This window comes from Marmota monax, unplaced genomic scaffold (assembly GCF_021218885.2).
Source record: "Marmota monax isolate L192 unplaced genomic scaffold, Marmota_monax_Labrador192_F-V1.1 WCK01_AAM20220418_F8-fsc00018, whole genome shotgun sequence".
In the NCBI taxonomy this organism is placed as follows: Eukaryota; Metazoa; Chordata; class Mammalia; order Rodentia; family Sciuridae; genus Marmota; species Marmota monax.
In genome coordinates, this window is record NW_026692201.1 from 11753322 (window position 1) to 11767482 (window position 14161).

Genomic DNA, 14161 nt, shown 5'->3' on the forward strand with positions numbered 1-14161 from the left:
TCAGCAAAGCAGATCATTTTCAAATTGAGAAGACAGAATGGGCTTTAAGAATCTAATGTTATTTAAAAAAAAATTTAGTTGTAGATGGACAAAATACTTTTATTTTATTTATTTATTTTTATGTGGTGCTGAGGATCGAACCCAGTGCCTCACATGTGCCAGGCAAGCGCTCTGCCACTGAGCCACAACACCAGCTCCTAAGAATCTAATGCTCCGCTGAGCAGTGTGGTACAACTGTAATTCCAGTGGCTCAGGAGGCTGAGACAGGAGGATTGCAGGTTGAAAGCCAGCCTCAGCAATAGCAAGGTACTAAGCAACTCAGTGAGACCCTGTATCTGAATAAAAATCAAAATAGGGCTAGGGATGTGGCTCAGTGGTTGAATGTCCCTTAGTTCAATTTCCAATATACTCCCCCCTCCCCAGGGAAAGAATCTAATGTTTCAAGTATTTGGTCCCAATAATTAGTTTTGAAAATATGAAGAAACCTAAGGTAGGCTAGATACTAAAAGCATTACTGCTAATTATTTGGATTTAATAAATAAATTGTATTCTTTTAATATATGCGACTTGAGAAAGAGGATATATAGAAAGATAAGTAACGTAATATGACTGTCCTATAGAGGTCTCTAACTTCAAAATTGTTTTTGATTTCCCCTTATATTCTGACACCTCAAAAAAATTTTAAATAGCAAAATTTATATAAGAAACTACAGATGTTTTAATTTTTAAGATTCTTATTTTCTATTATTTTAATGGTATAACACCTATATGTGAAATTAAGATTGGTATAACTATTATACTATGTTAAATAACAGTGCGAATACTAACACAAACACATTTATTCCAAGTAACATATACCTGAGTATATCTTCAGAAAGAGTGCTGTTACATATCAAACAGACATATAGCTTAAGTTAGTAAAATTATACAATGTCTGACTATCAGAGGTCTTTTAATAACATATCACAATAAATATGAATTAAATTTAATTCTATAGCTATCTGAGTCCCCAAAGACTCACTAAATTAAATGAAATATGGTAGGGTGCTTAGTTTTCAAAATGTTACTGTCCTTAAAAACCTCTCTTCTAATAAAATGATAAATATTGAACTAATGTTTAAAAATATGGCCCAGAAGTTTCAAGTATTTACATAAAATTCTGTGAAGATGCCACTTTTTTAATTATTTAAACACATTTGTCATCGATTCTATATTTTTTTTTTCAAAGTACTGACAAAAACATAGACTATAAATTTAAGATGTTGCAATTTGTGGTTGTTGGGTTAAAATATAATACCAATATTCTATTCTATTCATATTGTCATAGTAGGAATATTTATAGCTATAATTTCCTTCAGAAATATATACTCTGAAAGGATACGATTTTCATTTTGGTTCTAAAAATCAAGTGCATATATTTGAAGATGGGGTCAAAGTGGTTACAAATTTTTTATTTCTGTGGCACTTTGTCAAATCTCCTAAAATACCGTGAGTTAATGAAAACCTTAAAGAAGATTTATTTTTGAAGTGAATTAAATGAACAAAGTACCTTTCAGCAATAATTTAATTAACTCTTACAGATACAGTCAGACCAATGTTAAAATCTCAAAATGAAAGAAAAATACATTTAAGAAATAAAGCACATGAAAACCCAATAACTAGATAACTAGTGGCCAAATATGGTAAATTAATGGTCCTATTTAATTGTTCTACCTTTATTTAACTGACAGTTAATGGGCTCTTACTATGCATAAGTTACTATTAGATGTAATGATTAATAACACAAATTGATTACTGACTAAAAATAGTAATGCTTATCTTCTTCAAAACCATTTTCCAAAAGCTATTAAAGTACCCAAATTTTCCAAGGACCATTTTAGTTAACAGATCTTTATGAAAACATATGGTTTCTTTCTGTAGAACAGATATAGTCAATTTTGTACTCTTCTTTGTACAAATGTAAAAAATATAATTGTTTTTCAGACTTAATTATAATATTACCTTTAGTCAGAGTGCAAAATCCCTGTACAAGTTTACAGAGTATCAAATTGTTTTAAAGTACACCATTTCCCTAATGGAGAGCTATTTAGAAATTCTAAAAGTTACCCTAAATCCATAACTATACATATCAATGAAATACTTCACAGATTAAAATAAAACTTCATTTTGAAATGCAATCAGTGACTCTAATCAATTTTTTCAAAGCAAAGTTTTTGAAAAGATCATGAAGAGTATTGCAATTGGAATACTGTCCTGTTTAAATTCTTAGAAATATAATATGTATTTATATTCTAAGAAAAGTAATTATTTAGAACAGCTACAAAGTACAGGTGCATATTAACAGGGCCTAAGAAACACTTTCTTTTTCAACTAACTTAACTTGGAAAAATTAACTTGAAAATTATTTGTTAAATTTGAGAATAAAAAGTTAAATTAACTTTTGAGATATAAGGATTGTGTTATATTCAATTATTATTTATTGTGTCTTGAATTATAGTATGAATCACCAAAAATATAAGAAAAAATTTACTTAGAATGCCACTAATGGAAATATAATTTAATTTAACTGGAAATGATAAAGTTGAGAGTCCTACAGATAAGTAAATCACACTGCAGTCTAACACATAATCTTCATAACACACCAGCCAAATTTGTCAGTCATTCATGAAAACTAAGAGGATAACTACTGAAATGCTTAAATCTTGCACTTACCAACCTCCACAACACTAGAACAGTTGGGATCTGTGAAGCCATCTGGACATTCGCAGGAATAGGAGTCATCAGCCAACCCTGACAAACAGATGCCTCCATTCTCACATGGATTGGGATCACAGATATCACCTGAGGAAAAAGGAACAGAGATTGACTTTTTGTGTTTCAGGAAGAATGAGAGGTTGGCATTGAAACACACTCACACACCGCACTGATGTTCCTTGGCAAAGTCACTTTAGTATTTGGATTTACATATAATGTCTATAAAATCAATTTGAAACTGTGTGCTTTTAAGACAAATGGTATGTAACAGAGGAAAAATTACACCACATAAAAATTACTGCATCTGCAAGTTATTAATTCAGTTTGGGATTACTTCATTTTGTGTAAAAGAAATATTGTTTAATTTATTTTAAAAAGCTTAACATGAATATGTTGGGTAGACTGGATTCAGAATAACTATAACAAGTACCTTCTTTGCATTCATACACTCAGCTCCATAACTCTGTAACTCCTTGCACCAAAGGGGTATTGGATACCGAGAAGCTGGGCTTGTCCATATGATCTGCTCTGGCTAGATCTTAACAGAGGTTTGAAAAAGCACATGAAAGTTCCCACATCCTCTTTTGGAACTTCACCCTTGTCATGAGTACCCATTCATGTTAGCTTGCTTGAAAGAAGTGATAGAAACAGAAGAATAAGACAGAAATTGCTATAGAGAAATTAATTACATAACAAAAAATACCTAATATATATAGCCATGGCTTTGGTAGGAGGTTGTAGATGGGATCTGGAATAACAGTCAGAAATGACCACAGATCTAGAAAAAGTAATTACCAAAGTCACATAGTAAGAAGTAATTGGTAATGGTTTCACCTGATGTAACCTGGGGGACAGAAAATATACCCAGTGAAATTTTGTGTATGAGTAATGAGATTTCCAGGTAGACTGTTAAAATATCACACCTCTTATTACTTGCATGCAATGTGGTACAATAAGAAAGAGAGAGGCTAAGTAAAAAGCCAGTTTGAAAATAAAAAGAAGGAATATAGAGGGACCATGACTTGTGCCAGAAAATAAAACTATTTCTCATCTCCAGCCTCTCTAACTAGTAAATGATCAAATGTAGAACTTTTCCAGAAAGACATGATCACAGTAATACATATGAAATCAAGGATGGAACTACAAATTCCCGGCAAAAACATTTCAGATAATTAAGTTGAAGTTGGAAGGATAATCTCTACTAAATAAAAGCGCATCTAGAGCTAGGAGCAGTGGTACACACCTGTAATCTCAATGACACAGAAGGCTGAGGCAGGCAGCAGGATCACAAGTCCAAAGCCAGCCTCAGAAATTTAGTGAGGCCCTAAGCAATTTAGTGAGACAAACATCTCAAATTTTAAAAACAAGTAAATGAATAAAATAAAAAGGGCTGTGATGTGGCTCAGTGGTAAAAGTGCTTTGGGGCTCAATCCCCAGTACCAAAAACAAACAAACAAAAAGCTATCTAGAAATCTTAAGGATTGTTCCTGAGCTTCCTGGCACACCTAACATAGAACTGAGTAAGTTTGGAGTGAAAAACCAGTCTTCAGGCAGAATCATAGGTGTGCTTTACTGCACAAGGTTCTTAAATCAGATTCCTAGAAGCCCCTTCAGTTTTGAAGGGTACTCCATAGGTGCAAGTACCACCTTCTGTACTAAAAGAGAATGGGGCTTTTCAAAATTCAGAAAAGCATCTGGGCCCTAACGTCATGCTAGTATATATTTCTTAGGAACTGTATTCCTTCAGAAGAGCTTTCCCAACCAAAAGTTACTTCAATTTTCTTCAGATTAACCACATTAAAATTTTAGAAAAAAATAAAAATGGGAGTTGAAACTTTTGTCAAAATTATAAAGCATTTTATTAGCTACACTAAGATAACCAACAAAAATAGTATATTAGCACTAGTGCAGATATTAGGAAAGAGTAATAAATGAGGAGTAAATGAACAAGTAAAATGATAGTGTTTGGGAATGTCAAGGTATTTACTACAGTTGGGACATGGAGTGTTTGCCTGGGAATGACTGAAAAAGTGTACATATCTCTGATCAGGGAAGATTAAAAATTATGTTGTAATTTATGAGGAGTCAATTAATGTTTTGGCTTGGTGAGATCAATTTGTGAAAACAACTTCAGCAGTATTTCACAGAGTACATTCTGAATGGGGAAGTTGGTGACTGATGAAGATATTTCCATAGGCTTTCTATCTGTTTATATGTGTAGCTAGCTATCTAGCCACTTGACAATCCTTCCATTAGTCTATCCCTCTGTTCTCTGAGTATCTACTGAAGTAAGTACTGAACATATCAAACTAATGAGAGCCTTCACCCTGAAGAAGTACAGAGCATAGTAGGGGAGAGTAAAAAATGCAGAAACAATTACAATTATAGCACAGAGTCATAAGACCTGTGTTCATTATAGATGACTGAATGAGGGATCAATAGACACTTCAAAAGGGATTCACTACTGTGAGGTGAGGAATATAAGGAGAAGGTACATGCTCAACATCCAGGCAAAGGGAATAATATATTCAAAGAAAAAAAAATCACGGCCAATTCCAGGAACTTCACATAGACTAATACAGCTATGGCAAAGATATGTATGAGGGACAGACAGTCATGAAGTAAAAATAAGATAATACACACAATAATTTGTATGCAGTGTCAGAATTGTTGGCATTTATCTTTAAGTGACGAAAAATCATAAAAGGACATTAGACATGGGAAAGCACAGCACTCCATCTGTGTTGAGGAATGATTCCTCAGGTGGCAGCACTGTGTTGGAATAGATGAAGGAAGCAAAGCTGATGACCAAAGAACAAAGCATTAAGCTTTTGAAGAAGTCCCAGCAAAAAAAATTATGAGCATTGTCTTGACTGAACTTAAAGGTGACTATGGAGAGTGAAAGCAATAGTGGCATCATTTTTAAAAGTATTTTTTAGTTGTAGATGAACACAATATCTTTACTTTATTAAAATTTATGTGGTGCTGAGGATCACACCCAGTGCCTCACATGTAAGGGGCAAGTGCTCTACAACTGAGCTACAACCCCAGCCCCTAGGGGCATCATTTAATCTCAAATACAGCTAATAAATGTGAGGTAGTGAAACAAAAAATGAAAATCACTGCCTACCGGTTAAGTAACAAACCTAAACACACAGGTATCATTGTTGAGATTTTTTTTGGTAAAGTTCCCATCATTTATATGTAATATCATGCCCTTCTACTTTTGATGTAAGCAGCACAGCTTTACAGTTAGACTGACAGCATTTCCCTAACTCCCAATAGCACATGACGATGAGCATTAACCCCCCAAACATTTTTTCAGTGTCAGTCATAATCCTATATATTTTCCATATTTCTATAAAGAGGAGTTCTACATTCCCCAGACCAGGATCTGTTGGTACAGCAATGTCCATGGGGACAAGTCAAGATGTAGATGTTTGTATTGATTTATTTATGCTGACAGAAGCAGTGTCTATGGAAGAAAGACAAAATCCAAACAGTATTCTAGAGGCTTTCTGGCATACCAGCTTGTATTTACATATTTATTCAAAATCAAGTAGCTCTGATTGAGATCTCACCCTCTCTTGCATCCATTTTTCTGCTCAGTGCACTTACTGGTGTTGGTGTACAGTCCTCATACACCCAGGCTACATGAGGCTGGCGTTTCTTGTCCCTTTGATTATCCCATCATTCTGGAGAATTTTTTGCTATCTTAAGAAAACTTTCATGGCACCCATCCTGTCCTTTCTAGACAATAATACTCAATCTAGTTAGTCTCCTACCACACATGTGTTAGTCATATAATACTTTTGCGGTCAGAATGAGACAGAATGGTTATACTCTTGTTATGTCTTATAGATGCCAGCTATTGTTTAGTTGACCTCTTTTTCTCTTTTGTCTTTACACTTTTTTGTCCTTCCTTTTTTTCTTAAGTCTACTCATTTCTAATACAGTATAAGACTTGTGAACATTCATTTTTTGAGAAAAATTTATATGCATTTTTATGTACATCTTGATATTTTAGAGATTATGTATACCTTGTGGAATGACTAAGTCTAGTTAATTAACATAATCATTACCTCACAATTACCATTTTGTGGTGAGAACCCTTTATATACCCTTTGTTAGAATATTTTAAGAATACAATATATTGTTAGCCAAGTGCAATGGAGTATGCCTATAATCCCAGCAACTTGGGAGGCTGAGACAGGAGGATATCAAGTTTAAGACTAGGTTCAACAGCTTAGAGAGGCACTAAGCAACATAGTAAGACTCTCTTAAAATAAAAAAGTAAAAAATAAAAGGCACTGGATATGTGATTCAGTGGTTTAGTGCCTCTGGGTTCAATCCCTGATACAAAAAAAACAAACAAGCAAAAAAACCAATATATTGTTAACTGTAGTAACCATGCTCTTATCTCCATCACTAATATTTATATAGTATCTTTTTCAAAGGGAGAAAAGAGATGACAGATTTGTCCAAAATGATCTTGTGTCCAAATTGAGAAGGGGATTGAAGAAGGACAAGAAATCTGAGTTGACTTCTATAGCGCTTACCTACATGACAAGATGTGTAACAAGTAATGCATCTTTGTGAGGATGTATAACAGATTCAGTTTTTAAAGAGTATTATATTTGAAAAGCCTATAGAATACCCAAAATAAAATGTACAATAAAGCTATTGAATATGCACATGTAGAATTGGAGAGGTTTTGCTTCAACATAAATTAAGTATGAATGTTAACACCAAATGTCAGTGGGGAGTTTGTAGGAAAGGAAAGGGAGGTCAGGAATGGAGAGAAAGGGAGAACTTCTGGCATAGCAACCAATATGTGAAGAAAAGAAGGAAGATTCTTCAGAAGGAAATTAGTTTGTGGCCCTTTCCTCTTCAACATAAATGTTCAGTTAATGTCAAGGCCTGCCTGAGATTAAGGAAGGCCCCACATGTAATGGTGTTAGGTGGATAATGGCTGCATAAAACAACATTTTTGGCTCTGGACAAAGTAGAGAATAGACAATAGCAGCTCACAAAATACACCTAGGGTAATGGTAGGTTCTGCTTGGAATCTGTTTCTCTATACCCAGTTAATAAAAGCATCCCTGTGCCACTTGGGTTGTCCGGAGAGTAAAAGCTAAAATGAAGTTAAGAGTGTAAAAAGTTTATAAGAAATGATGACTGTGAACGATAAAATAATAAGGAAGCAAATATGGGCAGGAAAAGTCTCCATCTGTGACACAGATCTGCCACCTCTGAGAAGAAATAAAGGAAAAGGGACAGGAGAGATAGAAACAGGATTGAACAGGAAGAGACTCCATCCACAAGACAGACTTGACAAAGTCTTAGCCAATTCAGCAGGAAGCTCCAGCGCAAAGATTCTCTTTAGAGGAATCCCTAGAGGGCTGGAATAGCCAGGCATGTGCCCTCTTACCACATACAATAATTGGCTAGAAACAGTCCCAGCAGAGACTCTAATGTTGGGATTCCGAAAGTTCTGCACAAGAAGACTATCAGTTCTCTCAATTGCTGGTAACTGAAAAGCATGTTTTCTCTTAAAGGGAAGTTGGAGTAGTGCACCTCCATGTACCATCATGCCCTTCACTCTCAAAGCTGTCCTGGTTCCCGTAAGTGATGTGATTTTATGTCTTAGCCTGTTATTTTCTGTACAGCCATTATCCCAGTGGGTGACACAGATGTGGGTTGATACCTTCAGAGAAAACAAGCTCTCCCTGGCTGGAATTTGACGTTCAATTAAAATACACTGTAGGGACTTCTGATTCCCTGTAATGCAAATTAATCTAAGGTATTATCAGCTCAGGAAAGAAATCCTGATTAAAATGCAATAAACTCCTGGACTTTAAATCAATGATTTTCTCTATTGGTTTATTTCTTCATAGGTGTGTTGGTAGAGTCTTAAAACTACAATGGCAACCAGCACAAAGCAGATTCAATAAAGCAAAACAAGGCAATACAAGATTTCAGGGTTCTCTATCCCACTGTCAGCAATCTCTTAAAATACACCTCTGCATATTGTAATCTGTGTGCAGCATTATACTTTGATGTTTCTTGGCTGCCTGGCCTTACCTGCTTTAGATTAGGACAGATGTGTTTAATTTTATTCTAACTATGTTTTATGGTTCCATCTGCAGTTTATGGCAGACTCAGGCAAATTAAGCTGATGCCGGTTTCCCTTTTGGCAATAGAAAGAAGCAATTATTTTTCCCAGGGGCAAGAAATCATTGCAGGCTAAATTTAACTTACTGTTTGCCTGCTTTATCCACCCACTCTGCAGGGTTCTGAGAGGACTGGATAATCAGCATATATTCAATATTGACGTCATTCTTCTTACTGACCTACTACTTGTTGCCAGTCACCTCATGCTTAAAGGTGGTTCATTTCATTTCATCATCTATTTGCAATTCAAGATCTTTTATTCTGGACAGCAAAGTGTATAAGCATCCATAAAATATCACGTATTACTGCAGAATACAATGTGAAGCAAATAAAACCCCTAAAATCTGTACCTTTATTATTGTGGTTGTACTTTTTTTGGGATCTCTCTCCCTCTCTCTCTCTCTCTCTCTCTCTCTCTCTCTCTCTGTGTATATATATATATATATATATATATACAACTTCTAATTCCATCTAAAGAAGAAAATTCTATAATAGTTGCACTCTGGGAATCAGTTGGACAAGACAGCTAATTTATTTCACTGACATTTAAGCTCTCAGATGGTTTATGTTTTCAGGCTTTTGATATGTTATTGTCTGTCTCCAGTTCACATATCAGAGAATCACTGACTCATTCATCATATATTCATGTGCCAGGCACTGCAGTAGACATCAGGAGTACAGCTGAGATAAAGCACATAAGGTCTCTGCACTTGTAAGAATTTATATTAAAGTGCAGGAAAAGTGTTGCCCACTGTAATAATAGAGGAAGGAAACAGACTGATAAGAGAGTAAATAGAACTGGTTGCCTAACACACAGTCAAGTAATGTCTTCATTTGAGGTGAAAATCAAAGGATAAGCATAAACCAGCAATATTAAAGCTAAGGAAGAGTATTCTAGGTCAAAGGAACACAAAATGTTCAGCTCTTGTTCTAGGCAAGAGAGTGATGACATCGGGGGAACAGAAAGGAGGCCAGCCTATCTGCTGAACAGTAAGAAAATGCCTGAAAATGTTTATTGTCTGAAACTCAAGTTTAATAAAACTGATATGTAACTTAATGATACTGGCCAAATGATGTTTTGTATTGTGTGCATGTACAAATATGTAACAACAAATCCCACCATTATGTAAAACAACTATAAAGCACCAATTAAAAATATGGGGAAAAAAGTCTCACATTTGATATTCTGTGTTCATGACAGTCAAGGGCAATTTGCTAAATTTATTCTTTGTAGGTATTAAACACTTTCTGAAAATAGACTCTTTTATTTTAATGTTAATGTATTTTACATTTATATTTTTAATATCTTTCTTACATATTAATGCAATTATATAGTACGGCTAATGTGTTTCTATATTTAGAAAGTCAAATTAATATTAGTAATTTATTTGAAAGAATGCATGTTTCTCTATATTCTCTGTTCCATTAGCAGTGCTGGCAGCTACTTGAATATGTCTGTATGATCATTCCTGAACTCTCTCCACTTGTGCAAATATACCTGTGTACAGATGTAAATTAACAACTTAAAAATGGTAATATATCACTCAAACATTTTACTTCACTGACACAGATATTGCTTAATTACTTCAATAACTGTGAAAAATAAATGTTAAGGATATTAGCACACATATTTATATGCAAGGAACTAAAACACAGAGATCAATTAAGTTCAAGTTCTACACCTATGACAATGCAGGTCCGAGTATTACAGCCTCATCTTCTATTTACTGCTCTCCCATTGAATTTGTCAAATAGAATATCATTTCATTAAAGAACCAAAACAAAATAAAAGCTTTGCTTTCAATGGTACAAGTCAGAATTTTGAAACATACATAAATAAAGTACTTGGCAACATCAGCCAACTCTAGTACACAAGTGAGCAATAACTCTATTTAAAATGAGATAAAGTACATAAGAATTTGCATAGTTAAACTGGAAAAAACTCACAGAAAATGTTAGCACCCGTGTGACTTATTGTCTATGAAACTGTGTGAACAAAACAAATGTCATTTTTGAATCCACAATAGGCCTCTCAATTTATGTCCTTGCCTCTTGAGAGAACATTAGTGTTGAATATTAACATTTTAGATGTATACACTGATGAGTTTAACTCAGATTTTCATTTTAAAACTTTCTCTCACAAACTAAAGCTTCTGACTCTGGCCAAAACATATTTAAAAAAAATAGTTTAAAGGTAAGATCTGACTCTTTCCTTTATATCTGCTTAAAAATTAAATTCTAGCTAATATAGCATACCATCCTGCAACTAAGGAAGAACAGAGAGGAAAATAAAATAAAAATTTCAATAGCTATAAGTGTATCTGCATTAATAGGATCTGCCATCTTAATGGTAAATCATTTGACATTCTTGTAGTGAATGACAATCCAATTTATAATGTACTTCCACTTCCACAGAATCCATAGTCAGTCATGGAAGACTCAAATCAGATACATGAACAAATAAACCTCTTAAACTTCAAAACCACACTGGCTCATTTAAAGCAGTATGTAACTCAGCTCTTGCTTACAAGTTTGTCTCACTATTTATTAAGTGATTTTCTTTTTAGATAATTTTCTAAATGCTAATAGTATACTGGCCTGAAAAAAAAAATAGAAGAAAGTCAGCAACAATTATTGAGTGATGACTATTTGAATTTTACATCTGATAACATGAGGCTTCAATCAAGGCAACTAGATAAAAAGACAAAATATTTTGCTCTCTAACATTTTGAAAGAGAATCTTCTGGTATGTTTCATATTTTAAAAACACTTTTGAGACTCCCTTAAAATAACAGAACCTAGAATTTTTAGAAGTGAAAAGTACATTAGAGACAATCTAACCCTGTAGCTCTGAAACTTAGGTGCATTTTAGAATCACAGGGGAACTTTTCAAATGCCTGATGCCCAGTTGGATTAAATCAGGAACACAGGAGGTAGAAGCACATTTCTTAAAGCTCACCCAAAGACTTCAAAATATTAAAGAAAGAAAAAGAAATAGGGGAAGGTGAAAAAGGAAAGAAAAAATATAAGCAGAAAGGCAGAATGAAGGATGGAAGTTAATTTTCATTTTCCTGCTTCTGCTAACATTTCTTTATGAGAAACTCTTCTTTATTATTTTCCTAACCATAAGTTAGAGGGAAAAAAAATTATTTCCAGAAATCTACAACTGACAAATCACATGTATATGGGCACTCACAATATTAAAACAGAAGAACTACTGTTTAATGTTAATATGTATTGAATCCCTATAACTTGAATTAGCTTAAATTTGATAAATATCCAGATAATTCAATGTATAGTATAATTTTCAAGGTTTTCTAAAATTAATTTATGTACTTATTTCCTTATGGTACTGTAGATTGAACTGAGTGGTATTCTACCACTGAAATGCATCCCAGCCTTTTTTCATTTTATTTTGAGAGAGGATCTCACTAAGTTGCCCAGGACCAACCTTAAAATTGAAGCTTTTCTGCCTCAGCCTTCCAAGTCACTGGAATTACAGCTGTGTACTACCAGGTCTGGATCAAGAATTCTTAACTTAAATATTGCTACCTATGAAGAATATCTGTGCAGTTATTAGATGATACTATTAAGTCATAATTGCATCACATACCAGGGGGCTCACCACAGACAAATACATGTTCTTAGAATCTAGTAAAATATACAAATACACCAAGAGGTAGTTACCACTGCACGTTAAGGCTAAAGCAAGCACAAATGAGGGGCATCAAACTCAGAGTCATTGACCCTCAATTTGAGAACAGCATAAGAGTGTCACATGCTGATTGATGCTCGCTAGTTAGTTTAGATTAAGGATTTGCTTTCCTTTGATGACCTGGATGAAGGAGTGTTGGGTATCCATTCCAGCCTGCTCTTGACTGAGGAAAAAAATGGGAATAATGTATCAGAATCAATGATTCATAACTCTTTGAATTTAATTAAAAACATTTCAGCTTGTAATGTGGAACACGTCATTGGATTAAGAAAGTCAGAGGGCTAGACTTGAAATCTTATTCTGCCACTCACTATTATAGTTATTTTGTTCTCTGCTGGCTTGTCTAAAAAGTGACAATTGGTAAAAATCCAATGCCAAACACGTGTTACACGTTTTAGCAAAGCTCTTGGCATATAAAGCATTCAGTAAAAGTCATCAAAGTTGATATGAAAGTTGATGGGAAATAAGGTTGTAAATGTATTCTAAATGGCAGAAAACTGCTGGTGTTTTGGTGCTGATGAGAGGCAGCTACCGTAAAAGGCAAGATTATGGAGAACTCTGTAGAAAAGGGATAGTCAGAAGGATATAGGAATGGGGGGGGGGGTGGAGGCGGATGAGTCTTTTTGCTCAAAGGAAGTCATTAAGTGGAATAATTCAATTTGACCTGAAGGGACAAAATTTAAGAAGTTTGTGCCTGGATCTGTATGTTTGTAGATGCCATGACACAAACAAAAGGACAACCCATCTGGTGTTGTCTGTGAGGTAGGCAGCTGAAACTGTGATAGGATCAGAAGTTTGAGAGAAGTAGAAAGTAACCTTCACTTCCAATAGTTAGAAGATCATTGCCTGGAAAACAGGAAAAAAAAAAAAAAAGACCAAAGGGCTGAAGTTCCAATTGAAATGGGAGACAGGAACTGTCAATGGCACCAAGTACTCAGTCACATATCTGGTTACAGCTCAATAGTTGGGGTGGTGGAAAGACTCATTAGGGCCTGATCCAGCCTTGGGGCTTTATTTATCAGACAGGCATGGTAAGGATCAATAGAAAACAGGAATGATTTCTGACTGCTTCGGATTTAAAAAATAAAAAATGCAGAAGATGGACTTGCAGAATTGTATTGAGAAACTGATGTGACTCCATTTTTGAGAAACCAGCCTCTACCTCAGAGCAGGGCCAGTCCAAAGGAGGGGGTGGGGAATGACCCTTGTCCTTGGAAAACCCATTCCTATGCACATAAAGTACCCTGCTGAGTCATTTGTCCATACCAGATGTCCTTGACTCAACAAATGCAAGTTCCTGAAGAGACCAAAAGAATGCTTGAGGCCTAATTCGGACCACCAATCAGAGTGAGAAGGGGAAAATATCTGAAATGCCAGGTGACCCTCCCAGTAGTTTTGATAACAAAAAGTAGTGATTGATAACATGATTAGGCCACCCTTCAGTTTAGCCTATACACTCTTGCAACACCTCCCAGCCTAAACCAATCAGTTCAAATGTATCCACCACTTGAACTAACC

The 14161-nt window shown here is 34.8% G+C and overlaps 1 protein-coding gene across 2 annotated transcripts in view; it reads right to left on the reverse strand.

The window, feature by feature from the left end:
• Edil3 (EGF like repeats and discoidin domains 3) overlaps nt 1-14161 on the reverse strand; it is a 398880-nt gene that overhangs the window by 268029 nt on the left and 116690 nt on the right. For both annotated transcript variants that reach the window (XM_046428201.2, XM_046428193.2), the window contains exon 2: nt 2713-2841. In XM_046428201.2, coding sequence (XP_046284157.1) covers nt 2713-2841 — 129 coding nt within the window. The remainder of the gene's footprint in view (nt 1-2712; nt 2842-14161) is intronic.